General features: G+C 43.8%; 1 protein-coding gene across 1 annotated transcript; it reads right to left on the minus strand.

Annotated features, from left to right (window-relative positions):
* Positions 1 to 511: 511 nt before the first annotated feature.
* Positions 512 to 27,614, minus strand: SCPEP1 (serine carboxypeptidase 1). The gene is made up of 13 exons (XM_037809459.1): positions 27,475 to 27,614; positions 25,086 to 25,234; positions 20,751 to 20,840; positions 15,588 to 15,743; positions 15,177 to 15,251; positions 14,473 to 14,545; positions 11,331 to 11,368; positions 10,204 to 10,332; positions 9,441 to 9,534; positions 8,542 to 8,655; positions 6,469 to 6,606; positions 4,497 to 4,660; positions 512 to 1,099 (listed from the first exon to the last, which is right to left on the minus strand). The coding sequence occupies exons 1-13, from the start codon at positions 27,557 to 27,559 to the stop codon at positions 1,037 to 1,039; spliced, it is 1,368 nt and encodes a 455-aa protein (XP_037665387.1). The 5' UTR covers positions 27,560 to 27,614; the 3' UTR covers positions 512 to 1,036.

The raw sequence follows: 27,614 nt of genomic DNA on the forward strand, positions 1-27,614 counted from the left end.
ACTAAATGAAAAATAGGATGAGATGGGGGGGATGGTCTGGGTATTCTTTTTTACTTTTACTTTTTATTCTTATTCTGATTCTTTCTGATGTAAGGAAAATGTTAAAAAATGGATTGGGGTGATGAATGCATAACTATATGATGGTACCATGAACAGCTGATTGTACACCATGATTGTATGGTATGTGAATATATTTCAGTAAAACTGAATTTAATTTTTAAAAAATGTGTATTAAAAGGCTTAAAAAGATACACATTTACACCTAGAAAAGAGCCCAGAAGGGTCCACTCAAAATGTTAACAGTAGGCATGTGACAATCCTTTGACTAAACAATCACTTTTTAGGAATTTACTGTAAGGAAATAAGCATGTGCATAAAAATGCAACTGTCAGGATGAATCCCCAGAACACTGTTTATGGTAGTGAAAAACTAGAAATTATTTATGGGAAACAATGGGTATTTGGTTAAAAAGAAAATTATGGTACCTCCATAAAATAGAATGCTCAGCTAACATTAAAATGTTAGAGAATATTTATTGACATGAAAGGGTGTTTAGGACATACTGGTATGTAAACAAACTAGATAGTAAAATAACATATACGGTAATGATTCCATTTTTTTGTAAAAATACATATGTATACATGGCAAAAAAAGATCTGCAAGGATGTCCACTAAAGTGGTTATAGTGCATATCCCTGGGGAGGGGGTGGATATAGGCTTTGTTTTGTTCTTTGCTTACCTGCATTCCTCATTTTTTTCTGCAGTTCACATAACTCACTTTCATAATGAGAAAAAGTTAATCTATTAAACCCCTTCATTTTGATTAAAATGAATCCATTTTTTAAAATCTTAGGTTTAATAAGCAGCAGACATGATTTCCAAGGTGCTGCAGAGGTGACAATTTTGTCCTCTATGGATGCCGGCAGGAACTTTCACAATCGTGACTCAAAATGTCAGATTCAGGGAAGAATGTGGTGCTTCCTACAGCACCAGGGTCCTCAGTTCCGCTCCTGTGACTGAGGCAGCCCAGTCCATCCTACTCTTGCTGCGTCACCATCCGCATCATCTTCAGGGCCATGTCCCCTTGGTCAGAAGGAACCTGGAACCGAGCAGCATCTGCGTTAGTGCCCCCAGCGGTGTCCCAGGGCTGGGTTCAGGGACCATATCCTGAGACTAGAGACTAGCTCTCGGGAAAGAGTGTCAGCTCCACAATAGCAACCTGCAAGGTCAGCTGCACCTGGACACATCCCTTAGGGAGAGGGATCTTCTGTGAAATGACCCCTGGGCTGGGCCACACGTTCTTCTGGACCCCAACAGCGTGGAGTGGCAGGGGGCTGGAGAAGTCACCATTCAGAAAGAACCTTCTATGCCATTTGGGGGCCGATCTATGTTTCCCCTCTAAGGGCTGGGACTCAGAATGTTCAAGGAAGAAGGGAGCTTCTATATTCTGAAAAGGATTCTCTGTGTGGGAGGGATCCTAGGTTGGGAACGAAGTGAAAAAGCACCCCAGACGGAAGCTAATAGAACAGCCATAAACCAATGGCCTCCAAGTTCTGAAATTCCATGGCTTCTCGATTCTCCGTGGCACACCCTTGTCCTTGACGCTCCTGCCAAGCAACGGTCTCCCTGGAGCAGAGGCATGATGGGTCACACTAAAAAGACATTTAATCCACGGAAAGGGAAGCGGTTTGGGGATGATTTAACGTGGGGATGATTTAATAACTGTCTCTAAGAGTTATTTTCAGGTTGTCCCCTCTTGTTCTAGATACAACTAACTGAAAGGAAATGAGCCTGTGATTAGCTCAGCTCCTTTCCCCTCCTACCTGCTTCTGAAAGAACCTGTCTCTAGCAATATTTTTTTTTTTGCTCAAAGACTTCCTACCATCCTTTTCTCAGTCTATAATGAAGTTACTCAGTAACGTAGAGCCACAAGAAAATGCCATCTTAACTCTTTGTACAGCCACTTTGTCCATTCTCTCTTCAGATCACGTTTCTTAAAAGGGTGGGCGACTTCTTTCCATTTTCTTAAAAGAGCTGGTTGTCCCCACTCTCTCACTGCTCACTCATTTCTGCCAACCTTTCCATTCAGCTTCTGAGTCTTCTGCCATTCCACAAAAAATGCTTGCCTTGGCAACCATTTAATGCGTAACCAAATAATGCGTAGGTGTCAGTCTTCTAGCTGAGTTCTCACCACCAACGCAGCCACCCACTCCCTCTTTCTCCAAAAGGCCCCTCCCTGCTTTAGGGCTGACCCTGGTCTCACTCCTGCTTCTCAGCTACTCCTTTCTCAGTCTCTTTTGTAGGCTCTTCTTTCACCTCTGATCCTTAAATACTGGTGCTCCCCGGTGCACTGTCCCTGGCCTTTTCCATTTTGACTCCCAAACCTCTATCTCTGATGACAAATATTTGTCTTGACTCCAGACCCATATATATTCAGTTTATATATTCAATTGCCCTGTGGACATCCCACTTGGCTGTTCTACAGGAAATTCACAGGCAGTTTGTGCAAACCACCTCCCTATCCAGAGAATGGCGCTGGAGCAGAAACCAGGCAGCCACCCTTTATTTCTTCTATACAGTTACTTAGTCCTGCCAAGTCTCCCTTCTTACTCTTTATCTAAGCCATCCACTTTCTCCCTGCTGTACTACCATAATGGCCTCTTAGATTAGGTCTCTAACCCAGTCTTGCCCCATCCCTTCTATTGCTAGAATGCTATTTCTTAGACAAATCCCACAATTTTATTTCTTTGCTTAAAACCCCTTGATATTCTACTGCTTTCAGGATAAAGTCTGAACTCCTTAGCATGATATGCAAAGTCCCTGTGGCTCCTGCTTACCTTTTGAGCCTCATCTCTGGCCCCTGTCCCTCCCAAGGCCTCAGTTGTCTGAAGTCTCCTCTGGGCCCTGTGTACACACTGCTCTCCCTACTTCCAGCACCTTCTTCTCTTTAACTAACTCCTACTCATCCTTCAGGGCCCTGTATTCCAGACTCCCAAGCCTGGACTGGGTACCCTTACCTGGGCAAACCCCCATCTTGGTATCTCTTGCTCCATGTTATTACAGTCTATTAGCCTGTCTGCCCCTCTAGACTGTGAGCTCCTTGGGGACAGGGCCTGTGCAACATTCATCTTTGTACTCTCATTACCTTGCACAGGGTTTAGCAGCTAGGAGACACTCAAATGTTTGCTCATTGAATAAACAAACCAAAGAGAAATTCTGGTTTTGCTTAAAGCTTCTTCATTTCCAGGAAATCTTAAGAAGAGGACAAATAAGAATGTACGTGAAAGGGGAAAAGGGATGGCATCTTGCATTTATTAAATGCCAACTGAGTATCCAATACTGTGCCAAGTACCTTATTTTAATCTCCCCAGCAACCCTAAGAGATGACTATTATTGCTTTCATTTTATGGAAGAGGAGACTGAGGGTCAGAGAGGTTACGAATAAGTCGTCCATGACAGATAGCTAATAAATACTGCGAAACCAAGTCTATCAAATGCCCACATTCCCCTTTCCTCTATACCATGTTTTCTCAATTGTATAATCCAAAATGTGACAGCTGGGGTTATACAGTTCTTTGTTGTGGAGGTGTCCTGTGCATTATAGGATTTTTAGTAAGATCCCTGGCCTCTACCTACGTCAGTAGGATTGCCCCCTTCCCCACATTCTGACAAACAAAAATGTCTCCAGGCATTGCCAGTCCCCTAGGGGTAAAATCAAGCCTGGTTGAGAACCACTAATGCTCCCAAGGAGCAGCAGGACACTTTGATCCCCCCCATAATCTCTACCAGAACCTCTTCAGCCATCCAAGTAAACATACTATATGCTTGCTGCAAACAGAGGTTTAAGACCAGTTTCCTAGGCATTCCTCCCCTGCAAGTGTGAGTGTTGGGGGTGGGGCTGGGATGGATCTAGCCCTCCACAACCTCCCTCAGCCCATGCAAAGCCACTCAATTAACATACATCCTGGGGGAAATAGTGTGTACGCTGTGCAAGCACAGCAGTGGGACAACCTTCTTTGGCTGTCCATCTTTGCATCCAAAGCCTCTTCTAAACTGAAATTCTGGGGCCAGCACTGCTTGAAGACTTTCCTTCTCCCCACCCCCTGCTTTGTGCCATGCTCTGGTGACCCAGTTTCCTGAGAACCTAGCTTTGGTTTTTTTCTCTGTCAAAGACAGACAATTTCTCCCTTCTTCCCCCATTAAAACCCTGTTCCTTCAGGGCAAACTGTTAAGAGGAAAGTAACTTATTAAATTCACATAAACTAATGAGTAAAGAGGACCCAGCTTAATTCTCTTATGAGGATGTAATTTTTAAATAAGAGTTTCCAGGCTCAAAGGAATCAAGCACTATAAGCAGTATTTAGTCAGAGAATTCCAAACACTCTAAAACCTGAAGCTCTGCTTATGAGGCCAATCCAGCACACACATAATCAGCAGCCCGTGGCTTCACCCCCAGACCAACTCTAAGTCTAGAACAAGTGCTGGCTCACACTCACCATGTGCCCAGCTCTTAGGATCCAATAGAAAGCCAGGTTCTTGTGGGACTTGACAAAAGCGGATGTTTCAGAAGCTTTCGGTTCACTGTACAAGGCCTTCCATTTCAGTTGTGTGAAATTAGGCAGTTCTGGCCACTTCAGTTTCCGGAGCCAGGCCTCCTGACCTGGTGAGAAAGACAACGAGAGGGCTGAACATTAAGAGCTGGGCAGAAAAGGAGAGCCTAAGCCTTCTTATAATTATGCCTAAGTGTCTTCCCCTGAGTACCTCTTTGTTGCTCAGATGTGGCCCTCTCTCTCTAGTTAAGCCAACTTGGCAGGTGAACTCACTGCCCTCCCCACTACGTGGGATCTGACTCCCAGGGGTGTAAATCTCCCTGGCAATGCAGGATATGACTCTGGGGGATGAGCCTGGACCCAGCATCGTGGATTGAGAACATCTTCTTGACCAAAAGGGGGAAGAGAAATAAAATAAAATAAAGTTTCAGTGGCCGAGAATTCAAATGAAGTCGAGAGGTCACTCTGGAGGGCATTCTTATGCACTATATAGATACACCTTTTTAAGTTTTAGTGTATTGGAATAGCTAGAAGGAAATACCTGAAACTATCAAACTGCAACCCAGGAGCCTTGATGCTTGAAGACGATTGTATAACAATGTAGCTTACAAGGGGTGACAGTGTGATTGTGAAAACCTTGTGGATCACACTCCCTTTATCCAGTAAATGAATGGATGAGTAGAAAAATGGGAACAAAAACTAAATGAAAAATAGGGTGGAACAGGAGGGATGATTTGGGTGTTCTGTTTTACTTTTATTTTTTAATTCTTATTTTTATTCTTTCTGGTTTAAGGAAAATGCTCAAAAACAGACTGGGGTGATGAAAGCACAACTATATGATGGTGCTGTGGATAGTTGATTGTACACCATGAATGATTGTATGGTATGTGAATATATCTCAATAAAATGGAATTAAAATAAAAAAATAAAGAGCTGGGCAGAGCAGAAAAATATAAATATATATATGCCCTATGACTTGGTGCTTCCCCAAAGTCGCCCTGGGATCTTGCTAAAATGCAGACGGTGATTCAATCAGTCTGGTCTGGTGCCTGAGGTTCTGCACAGCTAGCAGCTACGATGCCGACACCCTGGACCTCCAGAGCCTACTTTAAACACCAAGGCTCGCTGCTGGAAAACCTCTGCCTGTGAAGCAACACTGTTTGTTTTGCCTTGACTCTCCCACCACCAGATGCTCTTGAGGAAGAAAGTCAGGGGCCTCTTTGGAGGCTGGCAGGGATATCAGGAGCTCTTAGAAGCCCTAGGGATGCAGAGTCAGGGCATGGAGCCCCAGGCCGTTCAAAGAAGAAATGCAGAAACTTTTCAAATGGTACTTGGTGCCCTTGGCCTCCAAGTCACAAGAAAACTGAATCCCGCTGACTTTAAGAAGTGCCTTGACCTGGCAGACCACCTACCCTCATTAAGAAGGTGCCTCCTAGCCCCTCTCTGGCCCTACTGAAATCAGAGGTGAGCATGTGGTGGCAGCACAAGAGGGCAGTACCTGTTAGGACTCCACATAGACCATTTCCCTGGGTCCCCAGGTTTAGAGAGTCACCAGGGTTTAGTTTTAATTCACCTTGCAAGGCTTAACATCTTCAGTGACCCTGCACAAAAACTAGGTTTTCCTCCAGTTAACTGGTGCATTTGCCCAATGGCCAGGAAAATGTTCTTTCTTTTAAATTTTTCTGTGGAAATTTTCTTTTAATTCTGTGGTGGTGTTCTTTTAAAAATCAAACCTAAGGGCCTCAAAACCTGGAAGGGTCACAGTTGAATGCAACTTCCCCCTCTTCAAAGAGTCAAGGCCAGATGGGTGTGGATGTAACAGGAAATAGCCTGCTTCTGGAATTTAATGCCACCTCCCCCAAGAATGACATGTCCAAGGCCAGTTCCCTTCCAGTCAACCCATGACATCTGCTCCTACCCATGGTGTCCACAATGAGATCGAGCTGTCCATTATACACGGTCACATTGACCCCAGCTTCCAGCAACTCGTCCACAATGCTGATGACCGGCTTCATGAAGTCCCCCATCATGTTCTCAAAGACACTTGTAGACTGATCTGCACGTGCAAAAGGAGTGCAGCTTGGAATCTTGCAGAACAAGAGGTTCAGAATCTACTAGAACAAGAGGTTCCTTTCGACTCAGAGTGAGCATCCTGGGCTGCGGCACCTAGGAGTACCCACTGTGCAGCACGTAACAGTGACTCTAAATGCCCAGAAATTCGTGCCTCAGCTGGTGGAACGGAGAAGCATAAGCAGCACACATGGCCCGTTCACCCAAGAGCTCGTGATGACAGCACATTCCATTTTTAATGAGGAACTGAAACCTGTAGAAGGTAATTGCCCAAGCACAGAGCAGACAGAAGTTCAGAAAACATTCTTTAGGTGGTACTTGCAGGGAAGAAACTGGGCTTGGGCCACTATTAGTTTAGTTTTAAGTTTTGAACAAGTGAGGCTGCCTTAGGTGATAAACCAACTCAGATAGCTCCATTCAGAGCTGGTCCCTAATAAAGCAATGGAGCTGTCGAGGTCTGGGAAAGAGAGGATATGTTCGGCACAGCCTGCTGCTGGATTCCTGAGTATTACCATCATCACTGTGATGTTAGACAACAAGAGTAACAACAGCAGCTACCATGTATTTGCTAAGCAAGCACTTTATAAGCAACATCAATTCCCTCTTCATCACTCCCCTGGGAGCTAAGGAGTCTTAACTTGTATGACGGTTAAAGAAAATGAGGCTCAGGGAGGCTAAGAAACATTCTGGGGTAAAATGGCTAGGCTTGGCATGCTTTACTACAGACTGGAACTCAAGACCCTGGGGGTACTGGCCAAGGACCAAGCTGTCCTTTCTTAACCATATACAGGCACATCTGCAGCCAGAGACAGTTTTCTCTCTTAGTGATCCTCTGCAAATATGTAGTCTCCCTTGCCCATCCAGCCACACTGGGCAGAGAAGGTCCCTATAACCATGGTAGCTGAGGCTGGAAAATACCGACATAAAGATAATTGGGGAAGTGGAGCTGTGAGGACTGAAAAGATGTGCTCTGGAGAGTCCCCACGCTGGCCTCCTGTGACCCCTGACACCTCTCTCTTCTCAGTGCCATGACAGCTACCCACAGTGGCAGCCATCCCGTGCAGCTTCTGACACCATAGTCTATCTTTGTATTTGAGCTAATTAACTTTTTTCCCTCATTTCTAGAAAACCCTAATGGTGAGGGAGATAAGGAGATACCAGGCCCTCTGGTGACTGTGGATTGGGATAGGGTGGCCTGTGTCCCCTGTGCCGCTCAGCAGTTAAGGGGCATCCCCAGGAAGGGGCCGCCTGACCACAGCCTTGGGGTATCTGGACACAAGTGAAAACTTCTGCAGCTTGGGGTGTTTCCCACACAGGCACCTGGGGGTCCCACTTGCCCAAGGCCTCCCTCCTACAGGACTACCAGAGATTTACCCAGCCCTGGGCTCTAAGAACTCCAATATTCCCTCACTTCAGGCCAGAATGCAGTGGGTGCTGGACCACATCTGGCACAAGGTTGCCTGGGGAGGTCAGCCAGAGAGAGCTGGTCAGAACTTGTCCTAGCACATGGGTGTGTTTGTCACCCTACAAAGGACCTCTACCTGTAAGTCACATGTGCAACCAATTGTGACCTTGGGCATGGCTTTTTAATCTTAATTTTGTATTATGGAAAAGTTCAAACTTGTGCAAAAGAAAACATAAGAATTCCCTGGGACCCACACCTGGTTATGAGTTATCAACTCATAACCAAGCACATTTCATATCTCTCCCCATCAACCCCTTATTTTGAACAAAGCTTTGGCATGTCCTTTCTTGTTTCCATATCTGTTCACTCACCTATAAAATGCAGAGAGGAACACTATTCTACTTGCAGTGTGCCATCACACCAGTAAAACCCATTCTACAAAAGAAGGCTTTCGAATTTGCACCTCTTTTATCCTTCATACTCTACAGACAGCGATTTATTAGGTCACATAAATACCTCCCCAGGAGTGATCCTCAGGAATAATTTTGAGCTTCTTTCTGATGGGACCATTCATGAGCTCACTTAAGGCGTCTTCTTGTAGGCAGCTCACGTGGCGCTGACAAAGATGAACTAAAACCAAACTGGTACACAGTGAAACAAAGGACTGGAAATAAAACCAAGAGGACATATCTTCTCAGCTGTTGGGGATTCTGTGCCGCAAGAGGGAGGGTTTCGGCTGGAAAATGTAAAGAGTCACCCTGATTCACCTGAGATGGAGGAAGAGAGTCAGAGACATGCTGAAAGTGGAGATGCTTTATCATTGCTGATTGCTGCATTCAGTGCACTTTGGAGCCATTTGGATTATCCAAATGGCCAAAGGAAATGAGCCGAGAATCTGGAGGACTCATGCAGCATTTAGACGCCTCTCATGGAGGTAGGGTGCCAGGCATTCTGCATTCGCAGTGAACCTGGCTAAGCTGAAAGACAACAGACTCACGCTTTAGAAGTGACTTTGTAATTTGCTATATAAAAGTTGGTTTCCAAACTTTGAAAACATGCTAAGTGAAAGAAGACAGATGCAAAAGATTGTATGATTCCAGTTATATGATGTGTCCAGAAAAGGCAAATCCATAAAAACAGAGAGCAGAGTAGTGGTTGCCTGGGACGGGAGGTAGAAACAAGAACTGAATGCAAACAGGCATGCGGCATCTTACTGGGGTGATGGAAACGTTCTAAAATTGGATTGTGGTGATGGCTGCCCAGCTCTGTGAATATACTAAAAACCAATGAATTGTACACTTAAAACAGGGGAACTTTATGGCATGTAAATTATACCTCAATAAAGCTATTTTAAAGAATCAACTTCCTCTTGCTTGTAGGTTGAGGCAGAGTTAACAATTTCAAGTTTCACTCACCCAGATGGCTCTGCGAGAATTCTAGGCTCGACTTCATTGCAGACATGGGTGTCCCTTTTGTTAAAATGTTATAGAAGTTCACCCCATCTGTGTTCTGAAATACAAAAGGATATTTGGCTGTTTTTTTGTGTGTTGTTGTTTTGGGTTTTTTTGGCCAACTATCAAAGTTTCAAAGCAGCACGGCAACTGGCTCTAATCTTATCCAAGGTCAATCTTTAACTCTACAAATCTGCCAGGACCAGAAGGAAATGCAGCTCTGAATGCTCAGAAGCCAGCTGTGTCAGTCCACTCTCTTGGGGGCGGGTGAATTGAGCTCCCAATGCTCCAGGAGAAAGAAACCAAGAGACTGTGTGTTAATTCACAGCAAGGGGAGGGCTGTAATCCTTGCCAGGCCACTCTTCCCCCCCCGGCTCACTGGAGTCAGAAGGTTGCTTGGCAAGCATAGAATTACAGTCATATACTGGCCTGAAACCACATACTCCCGTCTGCAAGACATATTATTTCTTAAAGAATCCATACATTCAGTCGAGGGACAGTCAAGTCTTGCAGGGCTGAGTGGCTTTCTGATTCTGTAAGGGGCCACTGCCTCACTGCTCAGACCCATCAGATTTATCATACAAAATGTAATCATTTCCAGATCTGGGGAGAGTCTCACTCAGGATAGACCCTGATTCTGATAACACCAACCACCTGATTCCTTTTTAAGACCTGTACCCATGGTAAAAAGCCAAGCAGGCTGGCCCCTAAGCAAGTCCCCTTTTACCTGTTCGATGACCATTTCTGCTTTCCCCCACAGCTGGGTGGCCTCTTTGTAGAGCCCCTTATTTACAGCATCCAGAACTTGCTCTGCAACCTTGGACACCTCTGCCAGACCCTGGTCATCCAGAAGAGACTGGAATGCAAACCAAGGACAAAGACTCACTTAATACTTAAGGACATGAACCTGGTATGGCTGCAACTGGGCTTGAGATGAGGGAAGGAGTGGGTAGAAGGAGAAAAGGGACCTTACTTTTGAAAGTGCTCAGTTACTCAGTTTAGCAGCAAAAATAATGGTATCACCTACTATTGTTACTGTGCTTTATTCTTTACAAAGTTTGTTAATATCTAGCTGCTTCCTGCTAACTTTATTAGGGAGTGATACTGTGAGCCATTGATTGTATACTTTGGAATGGATTGTATGGTGTGTGAATATAACTCAATAAAATTGCATTATAATGTTTCTTATAACCACGAGATGTAAACTGTGAACCTTTATTGGAATCTGTTTTGAAAAAAAAACAACTATAAAATATATTTTTGGAAAAAGTGGGGAAATTTGAAAATGGACTGGATTTTAGGCTATACTAAGAAATTGTTAATTTTCTTAGGTATGATAAGAACATGTGGTTATATAGGAGAATGGTTGCATTTTTAGAAGACACATGTTAAACTTGTTAGGCATAAATATTTATTCATGATGTCTGCAACATACTTTCAAATAATTAAGCAAAAAACCCATATACATGCATTTATTGGTGAAAGAAAGATAGCAAATTGCTAACTGATGCTAGGTGGTGGGTATATGGGTGGTTGGCAGAGATCTTTAACTTTTCTGCATATTTGAAAATTTTCATATTAAAAAGTTGGGGGATTAAATAGATTGTTTCTTGTACCTGAAGTGGGATAACTGTGCTGATGTTTTTTTCTTTGTCCCTGAAGCTAGCTGCTGCTTAAGATACCCAATTTGCTATAAACGATAGTCCCTAAGGAGCAAGTAAAGACGTCAATATGCTGGGAATGCCGGCCACCTTGCACACCTGCCTGGCCTCCTCCTAACTGAGGGCAGAGCCAGAAGAGTCCCACTGAGCTGTTCCCCCAGAGGGTGCTGGAGGTGAGGACCCACCTACTCACCATGCTATACAGGTAGGGTCCCCAGGAGAGCACCGAATCTAAAGGTACAAAGATACAAAATGATACACACAGAGGCAAATGAGATACAAAATGAGTCTGTTGTGGCTCTGTCCTTCCAGAGGAAAACCTAACCAGTTTTCCTTCCAAAGCAGGAAGAGACAGAGGCAGGAAACCTGATTGCTTTGGGTTTGAAGGCTCCTTAACTCGACATGCCCACACAGGACACCAGCTGACACCTCAGGGCTGGGAGCCCAGATGAGGGTGTGGGAGATGCCCTCTGGCTGACTGAGGAATAATTGCACCTTAATTTGGCCTGATCCTGGCCCAGCCGAGTGAGTCATGGCCAGTGATGGCATCCCCACAAGCACGCTCTGGGTGGCTGGGTGGAGGCTCTTATCTGCACGCTTCTTCAGGCTTTTCAAAGCTCAAAATATTTCCCTGCCCTCACTCTGTATCCTGTTTGTTCTTCCTGTTTGGAGCCAATAGCTTCTACCAAGGAACTAGCTGAGGAAGAAGACTCATGGTAACTCAAGTTTCTGTGGTTATATGGTCAATCAATGTATTTCTACTTCATGAACATATTGAGCATTTACTAAGGGCCTGAAGCTGAAAAGGAGCTTTAGAAGATAATAACTATAAGTAAGACAATACCAGTCCTCAAAGAGAATAGTTGGCCTGGGTGTAGACAAATTCGCAATTACCACACTAGGCAAGGAAAGTGCCATTGATAAAGAGGTGCCAACAAAGTATCCAGGACCTCAGTCATTATTATAAAGCACATCTGACATATGCCACAACTTTGTTCCAAAGCCTTCAATGGCTCCCTAAGGCTGAGTTTCTCAAAGTATGTTTCAAATCATCTCAGTTTAAAAAAAAAAAATCATCCCAGTTTTGTAGGATTTTAATCTGTGTCTTAGAAGAAAAAGTGATTGTTTGGTGTTTACACCATTGAAGATACACAAAATACAACATATTTCTTTACTGCAGGACTTCTCAGTAGCTTTAATGTGCCCATAAACCACCAGGAGGTGGAGCCAGTGTTCAGCACTTCCACAACTCAATAATGGAGTCCTCTGGATACCACCTTTGGACTGATAACTCTTCTGAATACAGCCCGAGGAATGTGGGTATACTGGGTCTTCTGTGGCCTAGTTATCTATCATTCACCTCTCCAGCTTCATCTCCAAGCCTGTGCCTTTGCCTTCATTTCTTCAAAAGCAAAATGGCTTGCAATTCTATGCATCCCATGCCTTGCTTGATCCAGACCCACATTTGACCATCTTTTTCTGTAAAGGACCAGATGGCAAATATTTTTGGCTTTTCAAGCCAGAAATTGAGTGTTGCAACCACTCAACTCTGTTGCTGTAGGGAGAAAGTACCCAGAGACAAGATGCAGACAAGTGTGCATGGATGTGTTCTAATAGAAGATTATTGACAAAAATAGGCAGCCAGGATGGAGATGGGCCAGTAATTTGCTAACCTCTGATCTAGACCAGTGCTGGCAGAATTTTGTGCAATGGTGGAAATGTTCTACACCTGTGTTGTCCAATACAACAGTCAATAGATTCTGAGCAGGATAAACAGCATTTCCAAAGACATGAGGCTAAAACGAACCAGTCTTGTAAAGTTGTGTAGAGCAGTGGTTAAGGGCACAATTCCAGGGCCTGCTGCCTGGGTTTGAATCCTGACTTTACCATGTTAGCTGGATGACTCTAGAAATTACTCAATCTCTCTCAGTCTGTTTCATCATCTGCAAAATTGGGATAATAAGTGCATTCCTCTCATGGAGTGGTTGCAAGAATTAAATGATTGCATATAACACTGCAAGGTGCTCAGGTTTGTTATGGGACTGTGAGGACACCCCGCTGCGGAAGGGTGAGGACCAGCCCTGTAATTTGGAGTCAGATCTCTGGCAAGAACATGCTGAACCCTCATGCCTCTGGTCAAGTCTTCGGCAGTTTCACGATGTCCTATGAAGTCCATCCAGGGAGGAAAAACAAACAGCAGCCCTTTTCCCAAGGCTGACAGCCCCGACAATAATGAACTATACAGCCCAAAATGCCAATAGTGCTGAGGGTGAAGAATGCTGGGGTACAGGTTCCTGAAGCCACACCCCGGATGTCTCATATAAATGACTCTTATCTTTGCTTCCAACAAGGTTGCTCATGTTACGAATCAATGAACTTCTGAGCTGCAGAACCTGATGATAACCTCATCTCACCACTGACTTAAGCAACAGATGGGAATTTCGCCCCAAATGCTGGTGTCAGCATAGGGGTGGTGGAGGGGATGAGCTGAGTCAGACAGACCTGGGCTTGAATCCTCACTAGGCCACTCATTCTGTAGGTCAGATGCACATTACATCACCTCTCCGAGCCTTCAGAATGTCTTCAGCTGTAGAATTTTGTTCTTTCAGTGTGAGAATCAAATAACAGAACTCAGTTCAGCCCTTCGTGGCCCACAGTAGGTGCTCTGTAAATGAATTCTCATCCCCAAATTTCTCAGCTGCCTCTGAGGCAAATACTCTTCAAGGACCAAGAAAATTCTACTGCATTGTTCTTTTTTTTTTTTTTTTTTTTTTAACATTACCATGACTTAGTAGGGTTTATTCTAGGAACATAAGGATAGCTCAAAATTACAGAACAATTAAAAAAAAAATCATTATGCCAAAAATCAATGGAGCAAAATTACACGATTAAATCCACAGATGCTAAAAAGTCTTCTGAGAAAATTCAGAATTCATTTCTAATGAAAATATAAGTTAACCAGGAAGGGTATTACTTAACCATGATAGGCAACTTGTGAAAACCCAACAGCAAATTTAACATTATATACTAAAATATTGATGCCAATGCCACTGATATCAGTACATTGCAAGAATGTTCATTAGCACCACTATCATTATTATTTTACATTATCTCTGAGACTTTTAGCTAATGCTAAAAAAAAAAAAAAAAAAAAAAAGTCATCTGAAGAAGGTATTTAAAGTAGTTAAAATAACTGCAATATATAACATGGAGCTAAAGCACCTCCTAGACAGGCCAATACTGCATTGTTCTTAAATATGAACAACAAAGCCCAAAAGTCCCAGGGAAGGATGGGGAAAGGAGAATAAAGAAGAGCCCCCAAACCCCCTACTTACCAATAGGGGAGATCCAAGAATCACCCAAAGCAACTCCAGCGAAGTTGCACTTGATGCTCCCTTGCTGGGTGGCCTGAAAGCGAAACCAAGAAGGATCTCACATGCAACTTTCAGATCTTTCATCTTGTGAAGGAAAGCTTTTCCTACCCAAGAGAATGAAACTTTCTTCTATATTTTTTAAGTGCTCTTAGAATTTTTATGTTTAGATTTTTAATTCATTTAGAATTTGTATTTAAACATGGCAAAGAATCCAACTTTTACTATTTTCCAAAGTAATCACCATTTGTTTCCACTGCATTTATTGAATATTTTATCCTTTCCCCAATGATCCAAAATGCCGCCTTATCAGATACATGATTGCATATATGAATGATACACACATGTATTTGTAAATGATTATATTTATGTGCACATATGATATATAGATGATATTGATGGTTCTGGATTTTTCACCCTGTCCATTTATCTATTTGCCTATTGCAATACCAATACCACACTGTATTACTCACTGTAGCTTTATGGTTTCTTTGCTGTCTGGTAGGGCAACCTTCACTGTTCTGTTTAAAACTTTTCTTGTTTAACAATATACAGACCTACTCGTTTTGCATGTGTAAGATCCTATACAAAGTACATAAAAATAAAAAAAAGTAACATATTCAGTTTTCTATCCAAAACCAAAACAATGAGGTTATCTTCCCTGTTACCTTATAGAGCTCTAGGCCAATGCCAGCAGCCATTTTCCCTCCGTAAGACTCTGAGAAAATATAGAATGGAATCATCTGGCAAGAAAAGGAATGTACAGAGAAGTTTTAAAAAATCGTGAATGCTTTTTAATTCACACGCATTCATTTCAAATTTCTACTGCATGAAAAGGTCAGACAAAACAAGTCTGCTTTTGTCTTTTCCCCATCTCTGAGTAGAATACTAACTTCAGGGTCATTGAAGCTAAAAATCTCCTTTAGAGACAACACAAACAAAGGCCCACAACCTAACCTGGACCTGGAAAGCTTCTTTCTGAAATCAGGGGCATTGACTCCTTGGGAATGTTTAATTTGATTCTGATATGGTACTGCTCCGCTAGCCCCTTCTTTACCTGTTCCCGACTCCCGGCTCACCTGGAATTCTTTGTGGCTATCGAAGAATGTTTTCAGGAGAACCATCATGTCTGCAGCCACCATGGCAAGGTCTTTGGCATATGCGTCACTCTTGTTTACATAACTGAACCCAGAGCCCACAGGATTGTCCACAAACAGGAGACTGGCCGACTGGAGCTACATACCACAGAGGAAAACCAAATGCTGCAATCAGTCATGTGGCCACCAAGTATCTTTTGAGCATCTTATTCAAGCTCAGCAAAAACCACACAAGTGAGGACATCAGTGTGGTTATGATCCTATTGCTAAAAAGGGATTGTTTTTAAAATGAAGGACAGAATGACTTGGCAAAGAAAAATATTAGCAGGGGAGACAAGAAGGGAAGACTGAAAGATATATGAAGATCAAAGAATCTAAGTTGTCACTTTTCACAAAACACAAATGTCTTAAATGTTAACACATCAGAGCATGTCAGTCTGAGTAGTAAGTTGGAGCAGTGAGAGTATACTCCAGGCCTGAATATCACACATCAGTATTTTTCAAGATGAATCCAATTTCCACATTGGCCCTGTCAGAATTTTTTCCACTGCCTTTTCCGACAAGGCTTAAAATTATGGAATTTTATGACTCGAAGGATCCTTAGTGATGCACCAGCCATGCTGCCCCATTTAGCTCTGGGAGCCAGTGTTGCACTGTCACTGAGTGGAAGAGACATTTCAGTTGGCACTGAGTTCCGGAGTGTTCCAGGGGGAGGAAAGAGCATGTACAACCACCCTGAGGCAGGAGTGAGTAAATGGCACTAAAGGAAAACCAGTGAAGAGATAGACAAAAAAGTCAAAGGACTTCAAGGGGACCTTAAAGAGGTGATCCTATAGTGTATGTATGAATCTTGTTGAATTCTGCACCCCCTCAAAAGACATGTTCTTAATCTTCATCTGATTTCCTGTGGGTGTGAAACCATTTGTTAGTAGCATCTTTGAATATGCTAAGACGAGTTAGGGCATGGACTCATTTGTGAGAAGGATCTTTTAAGATCCTAATTGGGTATGACCCAACTGAATAATAATAGCCTGTCTTAATCCATATTACTAGAGCCCTTACAAAGAGAAGGCCACAAGTTAGAAGTCAGCAGAAACCCAAAGAGTAGACATAAGGAGAGAGAGATGGCCATGTGACAGGAGGCAGAGATGTAGGCCAAGTAACCCCAAGGATTGTGGCAAGCCAGCACCAGATGTTACAGACTTCAGGGAGAAAGCATGGCCTTGTCGACTCCATGATTTTGGATTTCTAGGCTCCAAAACCATTAACCAATAAATGCTTGTTGTTTAAGCCAAAAGAAGAAGAGAAGGAGGAAGAGGAGGTGGAGGGGGAAGGGGAGATTCTGCATTGTCTTAAATAGCAGTAGATGTGAGTACGGTGAGCTGGATGTGAATGGGTAGCCAAATAATAAAGTCCAAGCTGAGGAAATTGCCAGGCAGAGGCGTGAAGATAAGATGTGACTGGGGAAGTGTCAGGAGACAAGGCTGAAGGTAGGTGGGGCGGCCAGATTATGCCCCAAAATCTGGAGCTGATCCACACTGGAAAAGTATCACTCAAGGAGCAGGGTGGAAAGTGGACCGGAGGGGAGACTCTGAATCATTCACTAGTGGAGATGGAGAAGAGGTGGTAGAAGAAGAACATTAAAAACGTTTGGGTATTAAACATACAGCTAGTACAGGACCCAGCAATTCTACTCCCAGGTATATACCCAAAAGAAATGAAAGCATAAGTCCACACAAAAACCTGTACACAAATGTTCATAGCAGCATTATTCCTAATAGCCAAAAAATGGAAACAACCCGATGCCCACCAATGGATGAATGGATAAACAAAATAGAGTACCTATGTATAATGGAATATTATTCAGCCATAAAAAATGAAGCACTGATCCATGTTACAATAAGGATGAACTTTGAAAGTATTATCCTAAATGAAAGAAACAAGTCACCAAAGGCCACATACTATATGATTCCATTCATATGTTAGTCCAGAATAGGGAAATCTATAGACAGAAAGTAGTATAGCGGTTGCTTAGGGATGGGCATGGGGGATGGAGGGAATTGTGTCAGACAGCTAAAGGATATGGGGTTTCTTCTTGAGCTGATGAAAATGTTCCAAAATTTGGGTGATGGCTGTACCATCTGTGACTACATTAAAAACCACTTTAAATGGGTGAATTGTATAGTATGTGAATTATATTTCAGTAAAGCTGTTTTTAAAAAAAATAGGGTAAACAAAGGAGAGTCTAAAGTTGTATGTAATGGTGCCTAAGAGTCTCCCCCAGAGTACCTCTTTGTTGCTCAGATGTGGCCCTCTCTCTCTCTAACGGAGCCATCTCGACAGGTGAACTCGCTGCCCTCCCCACTACGTGGGATCCGACTCCCAGGGGTGTAAATCTCCCTGGCAATGCAGAGTATGACTCCCGGGGATGAATGTGGACCCGGCATCGTGGGACTGAGAGTATCTTCTTGACCAAAAGGGGGATGCAAAATGAGACGAAATAGTTTCAGTGGCTGAGAGATTCCAAATGGAGTCGAGAGGTCACTCTGGTGGACATTCTTATGCACTATATAGATAACACCTCTTAGGCTTTAATGTATTGCAATAGCTAGAAGTAAATACCTGAAACTACCAAATTCCAACCCAGCAGTCTGGACTCCTGAAGACAATTATATAATAATGTAGATTACAAGGGGTGACAGTGTGATTGTGAAGACCTTGTGGATCACATCCCCTTTATCTAGTGTATGGATGAGTAGAGGAATGGGGATAAAAACTAAAGGACAAATAGGGTGGGATGGGGGGATGATTTGGGTGTTCTTTTTTCACTTTTATTTTTTATTCTTGTTCTGGTTCTTTCTGATGTAAGGAAAATGTTCAGAGATAGATTGTGGTGATGAACACATAACTAGTTTTCATACTGTGGACAGTGGATTGTATATCATGGATGATTGTATGGTGTGTGAATGTATTCCAATAAAACTGAATTTAATAAAAAAAAAAATAGGGTAAAACTGATTGGATGGGAGTGTAAGGGACAGGAGAAGAGTAGGATAGCTTTCCAGTTTCTGGCTTAGGCACTTGAGTGGAAGATGGCACCACTCACAAGAGAAACAGGAAGCTGGCTGGTTTTGTGGGCAGACAGAGGGTCTGCTTTAGGACAGAGAATAAAGAAGTCAGTTTAGGGCATGTTGAGTTGGGGATGTGTGTGAGATATCCACATGGAGGTGTCCAAGAGACAACCAAAAAACTAGTTCTGGGGCAAAAAAGAAAACTGACTTGGGGTCATCAGCTTCTACGTGACATTAAAGCAGTTTGCAAGGATGGGGCTGCCCAGAGAACATGTAGAAGAGAATGTCACCAAGGCAGAGAGCTGGGAATTAGCAGCATTTAAGAAATGGGAATGGCCAACAGTGCTGCAAAGAAGTCTGATTAAGGTGAACACTGAGAAGAACCTCATGGACTTGGGAATTAGGAAGCCAGCCTGTCCTTGGGGACAACAGGTCTAGTAGAGTGATGGGAACAGAGCGCAAGGTTAAGTAAGACAGTGCTTCCCAGCCTTTTTAAGGCCAGGAGGAAATGATAATATGTACGCTGCACCTAGAGATAATGTATCGGGTCCCCAGCACCCTCCTCTTCCTTCCCCAGTCCCAGCCCCGGGATCAGTATCTCAGCAACTGGGTTGGAAAGCTCCAGATGAAGGAATAAATGAAGGGTAAAGAACAAGCAACAGGAAATACAAACAAGTCTTTCAGGAAAAGGTAGCAGCTGGAGTGGCTTGTGTAACTGGGGGAGAGTTTGTTCTTAAGATGGGAAACACTTGCATATATTTGCACTCCGAGGGGAAAAAGTGACTAGAGAACACAAAGAAACAGAAAGGGACTAAATGCCAAAGGGGAGTCTCTAAGGAAGTAACCTCAGCCAGGATGAGGGTCCCTTGTTTTGAGATGGGCAAGAAGTTGGTGAGAAGGGGCAGAAAGGTAAATAGGTTTACTGGCGAGGGCAGAAAGGAGCTGGCCATATGTGTTGGCTCTGTTCTCTCTGTGAGCCCCGGGGTCGGGTTAGCTCCGGGTGAGGGAGGAAGGCTGGAGGAGGGGTCCTGCTGGAAGGGGAGAACAGACACAGCAGCAGGTGCTGACCAGAAGCCCACAGCCGAGGACGGCCGGGCAGCCCTGAGCAAAGGCAGCCAGGGTCCCCCAGGCTGTGGGCAGCGGCAGGGCAGGTGGTCGGGAGACTGCCCCATGGCTGGGCTTGGCAGGGCTGTAAGAGGGGAGGATAAGGGAGCCAAGGGGTGAGCTGAGCAGACTGCAGTCAGGGAAGGAAGTGAAGCTAGAATGAGGGTGGTAGCGAGGGCAGGGAAGCAGAGATGTCAATGACAGATTGGGGGCGTGGGGGGTGGGGCATCATGCAAGGTAAAATAGGCCAGATACAAAAGGACAAATATTGTATGAATCCATTATGTGAAATATCTAGAATAAGCAAATTCATAGAGACAGAAAGGGGAAATGGGGAGTTATTGCTTAATGGGGAAATGGGGAGTTATTGCTTAATGGGTACAAAGTTTCTGTTTGTGAAGAATAAAAAGTTCTGGTATGGAATGTGATGATAATAGCACAACATTGTAAATGTCATTAATGCCACTGAATTGTATGCTTAAATATGGTTAAAATAGCAAATTTTATGTTATGTATGTTATCACAATAAAGCTTAAAATGTAAAAAACAAGGGGGGGAGGCAAGGGTCTAGAAATCTTGACAAAGTCAAGATAGGTAGGAAAGAGGAAAGGAGTGGAGGTGGTGGGATCCTGGATCTGAGATTTCTGACATGGCCAATCTGCGGGTTAATGATAAAGTCCAAAGTGTGGCTGCAAGAATAGGTTTCTGAAGGCAAGTGGACAGAAAGAGTCGGGGAAGGCCAGAGAGATGAGCATGGGCTAAGCTATTCTAAGAAATGCCAGAAGGTGCCCTAGAGGGGAAGCCTGTGGACAAGGGCCCAAGGCCTGTCTACACGGGGAAGACAGAGGGGGAGGGTAGACTGGGCCTTATTGCTAAATCTGTGACCCCACCCAGAGTTGAGGAAAGGCCAGACAGAGCTCAGTTTCAGAGAGCACCCCACAGCTTCCATTAGGGGCAAACCTCACTGTACCCAAGTGGTTCTTCGAGGTTTGAGTTTACTGTCAAGAGGCCCAATCTCCTCAAAGTTTCCAAATCCAGTGCTGGAACCTCCTGGACCTCCCTGTGGAAGAGAAGAGAAACAAAAATAAATCCAGAGAACATTTTTATCAAATCCGTGTCATTACAACTGAAGACCACGTTGACTACACAATTATGATTTAGGGTGGCTGGGTCAGCCATGCGCAAAGACACCATCTATCCAGTGGCTGCGGTTTCTGCACACACTGAGCTCCGCTCATAAATGCTCGAATCCCTTTTGTGTGAAGGGAACAGACCTGGGCTAAACTCCCTCAAGGGAACTTTCCTACCCCCGATTCTCTTGAGCTTGAGCATTGGCCTATCTTTGGATTTGCTGACTTCACAACTAGAAAACCTTAAAGGAGTTTCTTGCCTAATCCCTCTAGTTTCAAAAATGAGCAGGAAGTCCCGGCCCTGGGTCACCCTGCCAGCCTCCTGACTCTCCACCCCTCTTGAGCAAGTCGATTCTCAGGATATAATGTAGCATATGCGAAGTTCAAAGACAGGGAGCACTTGACACTGTGGGCATCCAGGGGGGCAGGGAGAGGTGGGATTCCAAACTGAAGCTGGGCAGGTGGGCAGACATGGGGAGAGGCAAAGGTTCTGAGGGGTCCAATGGGCTTATAGTGCGGGGAGAGAAGAAGCAGCAAGGGGCAGAATGCAAGCAGGTTGGGTGGGCTTTCTGAATGTGATGGGAGTAGACCTTTCCGGAAAATGGTCAGGGGAAAGGCCGATCAGTGCTTTTGTGGGCAAAATCTCAGGTGCCAGCTAAGCTGGGGATGTGGGTGGGGGATTATGAGGAAAGCATTAGCAGCTGAGGTGAGGGGCAAGCCTCGGGTCTAGAAAAAAAGGATATTGCTTTCCTGTGCACAAGCAGGACAGAGAGGGAGGAAGACATGCAAAGGGACAGACAGAAGGGCTCAGAGGAAACAGGAGCCAGGGCAATCTATGTAGGGAAACATCAAAAAAAAAAAAAGAAAAAAAGAGCAAGGCAGAGTCAGGATTAAGGGTAGACAACTGCAAGAGGACCCCAACAGGAAAAGACTTTATAAGACATTTATAATGCTTTGAATCTACAACAAGCTAGACATGATAAAACTGGGATGCATATATCCCTCTAATTAAATGCAGTTTGTATCTTAAGATTTCCTAACTCAGTAAAAACAAGTTCATGAACTAGGTGGAGATGTTCACCACAGTGCTATTTTTAACAACAAAAGTAAGGGTGGGACCTGGCTGTACAGGGTTAGTACATCACCGCACATCTACAGGATGGAATGTTATGTCACTATTTAAATCAGAAACTATGAAAAACATATTAAAAAATGCTTATGACATAATGTGCAACAAATAAAACCAATATGTACCCTTGAACGGAAGCTGAATCCCTTTTTCCTAGTGTATTTACTGCAATAGGGATAGGAGCAGCGAAAGGGGAAAGCTGGGAATCGTAGGGGGCTTGGTCTTTTTGCTTTTGATTAGCCATAGTGGCGGCAAATGACCCCACACCCCTCAAGGCAATGCGAAGCTGGCTGGAGGATCACCTCTGTTCTCTATGAGGACATCCTATTGCAAAATTTTTTTTGTCTAGAACTTTGGGATTGGTTGCTGCCACAGCCTGTGGCTATCCAGTGACTAAAATGTGGACCAATGGAAATGCTTAAAAGACTTGAAAGTGTCCTAAAATAGCTCAATACTCCACGCAGATGAAGTGACCTCAATTCTCAAAGATCCCTACAGAGAAGTCACTGCTCTCTGGCTCAGTAGGCTGCTAAAATACATCTTTTGATCTAAACTAAATATTTCTTTTTTAACCATAATCCTTTTACTTCTCCCTTGGGCCTCTGGGGAAATGAAAAGAGCAGTTTAGTGTCTACAAATTGATAACCTTCTCATAGCATCTCAGCTCAAAGGAACCCAATCAAAGGCCACAAACTGGCCAGGGGCCAGGCAGCAGGCCCTGCCACAGAGCAGAGCAAACCAGGTGGGGGCTGGGGCTCCTGCCCCTGTAACTGAGAGGATTTAGGGGATGATTATGATTACTGAATCATTATATAGATGAGTCTTTTTTACTTTCTGATAAATACCCGAAATCTCTGAACTGTAACCCAGCTGCCTTGATCTCTGATAGACTGTATAACTATATAGCCTTTATCTTGTGATTGTAAAAACTTTGCAATTGACCCTCACCTATACCCTCTTATCCTGTTTTTCAACTTTAGAGTCTTATCACGAAAGACCTTAAGTCAGCTCAGAACTAACACACCCCAATTCCAAATCTGTTTTGCTAGACAAAACGGTATCTAACCAAAATTGGACAGCCTGATATATGCAGTAGCTTAAACTTTAACCTGTAAGTGACCTATACCTCACTATAATACTAAAAATCACACCCATCATCATATTAAGGCCACCATATTTTTACATTCTGTGACTAAGTACATAATCAATCTGAGCATGCTCAATAATTACATCACTTCTAATTACAACCTCTAGAGCCACTATGCTCATTATCTGAAAACCTGTCCATCTTTTGTTACTATAAAATTATCAATGTTACAACAGATGGAGGAGACAGACTTTTAGGCCAATAAGCCATCTGATCTCCAGCTTTCTGCTTAGCAATAAATTCTTTCTCTCTTTGAAACCAAGGTGTCTCAGGAATTGGTTATTTGAGCTCATTGGGCAAAGAGTCCACTGCTTTTGATCAGTATCACCCTTAATGAAAGGGGGCGGCCACTCCTTAGCATGGCGGCAGGGAATCAGGTCCAAAGCTGCTTGATCTCCTGATGTGGGAAAGGGAAAGGACATTTCCTGAGTTTAAAATGTTGGCTACAACACATTTAAACATCAAGCCTTCTCTGCTGCTGTCAACCAAAAGGACAGTTTGCAATCTATGAAATTCAGTGTTTTTCAAGTTGCCTCCCTGACAGCAGCAAAAGTGCCTCTGGAGCAGCCTGGGGCAAAGCAGAGGCAAATGGGTAGGACTCTGTCCTCCCCACACCCAAGTCACAGCATTTCTGCTTTTATCTGCTTTGACTCCCATATGTAGGCTTTCATTTTGGGGGTGAAGAAAGTTCTGCTGGTTAATAAAAAGTTTAGAAAACTGAGGCCTGGAGAAGTGGCAGGAAAGTGCTTAGACCCCAGGTCTCCTGACTTGTCCACTGTGGCACCTTCACCTCCGGCCACCCGAGGAGGACAGAAGTTCCCTGGGCTGGCACACAATTGTTCTTCTTCTGAGGCATTTTCATAGCTGCACATCCACTGAGCCTCACCTCTAGTTCCCTGAGGAGGCAGATGGGATAATCCTGAGAAAGCCCCTCCTTGCACACTGGTCATCTTTGCCCTGTCCCACCAGAAAGTCTGCACGGCCTGGGCCCCGAGAGGCTGACTATTTACTGCTGCGTTGTGGGAGGAAGCGACATTCGCACCCCGTGCAGGTGAGCACCAGGAGCCCCGGCAGGGCCAGGGCCACATTTTCAGAGGCTCTATCTCTAGGCAGGGGTCTCCGATCACCCTAGAGATTGGCCTTCCAGGTGGGTGTGGGCCACCTCTGACTGATATTTCAGGAATACCAGAAAGGATCCTCAGCCTGCCCCCAAAATACATTTAAAGGAGTTTCCTGCCTTCTGTCCCACAATCAGAGACTAAGATTAAAATACAAACACCCTTAGGGAGAGCCGTGAGCTTAAAATTCCAACTAAGATGCAAAGGACTGGGAGCCTGTCCTTCCAAAAGACCAGCTTTTCCTGGGGACAGGGAGTCAGGGTCTGAGAAAAGGAGGAGGAGGAGAGGAAGAAGCAGAGGAAGTGGGGGGTCAGGGCACCTCAGGCTTTGCTTCTGAACCTTTCAGAACAATTTTCAAGAGTCAAAGGTATCATCAGGAGCTTTCCGTAATGGTTCCTGCGACTGCCTGGACCCAATTTAGAAGACCCTGGCAATGACGAAAAAGTTTAAAAATCAACAATGGTGATGGGTACACACCACTGAGAATGTAATTAATGCCAATGGTTAAAATGGCAAATTGTATGTTACATATATTTTACAATTGAAAAAATTTTAAAAAGGGCTAAAAGGCACTCACCCCCTGATGTTACCTCCATGGCTACACCATCCTTCAGCCTGCCTCTGAAGGAGGCCAAGGTCCCAGGCCTAGGACACCTACAGCTGGCCGTGGAACAATCAAATCAGGTCTCCTAAACTGCTGAGCTACCTTGAACCCTTAACAGCAAGAAAAGTGGGGGAAACCTGACCTCAACCCCAGGTCAGGCAGCAAAGCCACTTTTACCTGAAGCCACATGACCAGGGGAAGCTCTGAGAAGTCCTTGCAGGGGTTGGTGGCATAATAGAGCCACCAGAACATGTGGGCATCCTCGCGCACCGTCACGTAATCCCATACTTCCTTGCCCTCCTCTCCAGGCTGGCTGATGACAGCTCCTGAAACAGAAGTGCAACTTGATTTTCCTGAAGATCGTCTAATGTCCAGATAAATCCCAAGCCTGGTAGACGTGGCCATGTTAAGCTAGAGATGAGTTGCTTTATATTTAGACTATTTGCCTACCCCAGTATATTGTGGGGGTAAGGAAAACTCGGTTTTAAAAAAACAAGCCAAACTTAATAGTGGGAGAGGAGGCTGGGGGCTTTCATTCTTTTCCTTACGCCCTTGTGTGATATTTGGACTTTTAACAATAAGTATGAAATAGAGGCAACACAAATTAGTGGGGCTAAGATTATTCAATATATGGTGCTGAGGCAACTGTTAGCTTTTTTAGAGGAAAAAAAATAGAGATTTAGGTCCTCTCTTAACACTATAAGCCAAAATAAATCCCAAGTGGATCAAGTATTTAGATTTTAAAATTAAAATATTAAAAATGATATTAAAATACAGTTGAATATTTTTGACTTTTGGATAGGGAAGGGATTTAAATGTACCCAAGAGATTATAAAAAAAAAAAAAATCAACAGAATTGAGGACAGAGAATTGTTAAATTTCTGAATGAAATTTCTGAATATCAAAAATAAAAGGCAAGCAACAAAGATCTGCAACAAGTATGAAAAAGTGTGATTTTTCTTACATAGATCAATTCAAAATTGAAAACTAACAGTTAAATGGTAAAGACTGTGAGGAGATAACTTAAAAAAGAAAATAAATGTCTGATAAATATGTAAAAGAATAGTTAACATCATTAATATTCAAAGATATGAATATTAATGATGAGAACATTAAAAAATCTTCACTTATTTAATATATAAAAAGTGACAGCAGATATTCAGTGTTCAAAAGGAGCTGTGAGTGGGGCCCTCAACCAGCACAACTTTTTGGGAAGGCAATTTGGCAAAAATATATCACAAGTCCCTGAAATATATTATATATTTAATTATATTCTATTACATTACTATATTACATTATATTATATATACTTTAACCCTATGAACCCCAATTTTCCTTAGGTAACTTTTCTAGCATCTGCAAAATATGTACCAGAAAAGAGTAGGTTAAATACATTTCTGTGTTGCCTTCTGGTAAAGTGACAACTTCCAGGTTACAGTATCTTTTTTTCTCAAAAACTATTCTGTGGGTTAAAAAAGGTTGATGTTAAAAGGTGAAGGAAGTGTGGTCGTCATTGGTATCCTAAGTTTTCTGCTTCTACTTTCTTCTTTCTCAGATTTCAAGCCCCTGGCAAGTAAATGTCCCAACAGAGTGGAGATGGGGTAGATGAGGAGGAGATGCTGCTGTTTGGCAAATGGTAAGAATGGAGATTAAGAAAACCAGAAAGTGGCCTGAGGAGCAAAACATGATGGCTAGAGCATTACAGAAGCCGTAGAACATGGAAGACTTGATGCCTCTCTCTCTCTCTCTCTTTCTCTCTCTCTCTCTCTCTTTACACAAGTCACACAGCATTGCAATCTCCTTGAAAATGACAGGACAATCCTGCCCCTCCTCCTCTCCCTGGTCATTGCCAGGGAGTGGGGGGTGAGTGGGGGGTGAGTGCATATTTTACCCCATTTCCAAGACACAGCTGAACGGTCAGATGATCCCGGATTCACAAAAGGGCAAACTGTTAAGCAACTTGCCTAAGACCGCAACTCTCAGTTCTTCATTCAGACGGGGAGACAATTTGATGAGCCAATAAAAATGAAAAGAAGAAAAGATCAGCCTGCAAGTCATCATATCAAACACGAATTTGTTTTCGCCGAAAAGGCTGAAGGCGGAGGAAGAAGTTATCTTGCCTTTTCTGATTCAGCAGACGGAAAAGACCTTATCTCAATGAAATGTTCCACTCGTGGTAGGATCAAGGGTCATTTCGACCGCATGGTTCAGCTCAAAATGAAAAGACGTTGTGACCGCCTTTAGCAGCCGATCACGGCAGGGAAACCGCGGTGGCCTCGGGTCTGAGGAGACCTCGTCCATCAGCAGTTTCTCCACACCCCAAAGCAGCACAACTGCTGCTGCCTAGCCAGAGGGGACAAAGGACGCACCACACCTCCCGGAGCCCAGAGAAGGGTAGAAAAGAATTTGGACTGAAGGAAAAAAAAAAAAAAAAGAGATTCAAAAACACAACATCAGAACCGAAGAAAAGAGATTTGTTTTTAAAAGCACAAACCCACGAACAAACTCTCCTCAGCCCTGGGGAGAGGAGGCATCGGCTGCTGATGCGCCTCTCGCCCGAACCTACCCGCGCTCAGGCCCAGCAGCAGCAGCTGCAGCAGCACCCGCAGCAGCCGCGGCGGGACGGGGCAGCTCCGCGGCTCCAGCTCCATGACGAACACCGAGCAGCAGCATCAGCAACAGGCTGGACCTGGCGCCGCACCACGT

Source organism: Choloepus didactylus, chromosome 18 (assembly GCF_015220235.1).
Source record: "Choloepus didactylus isolate mChoDid1 chromosome 18, mChoDid1.pri, whole genome shotgun sequence".
Lineage (NCBI taxonomy): Eukaryota > Metazoa > Chordata > Mammalia > Pilosa > Megalonychidae > Choloepus > Choloepus didactylus.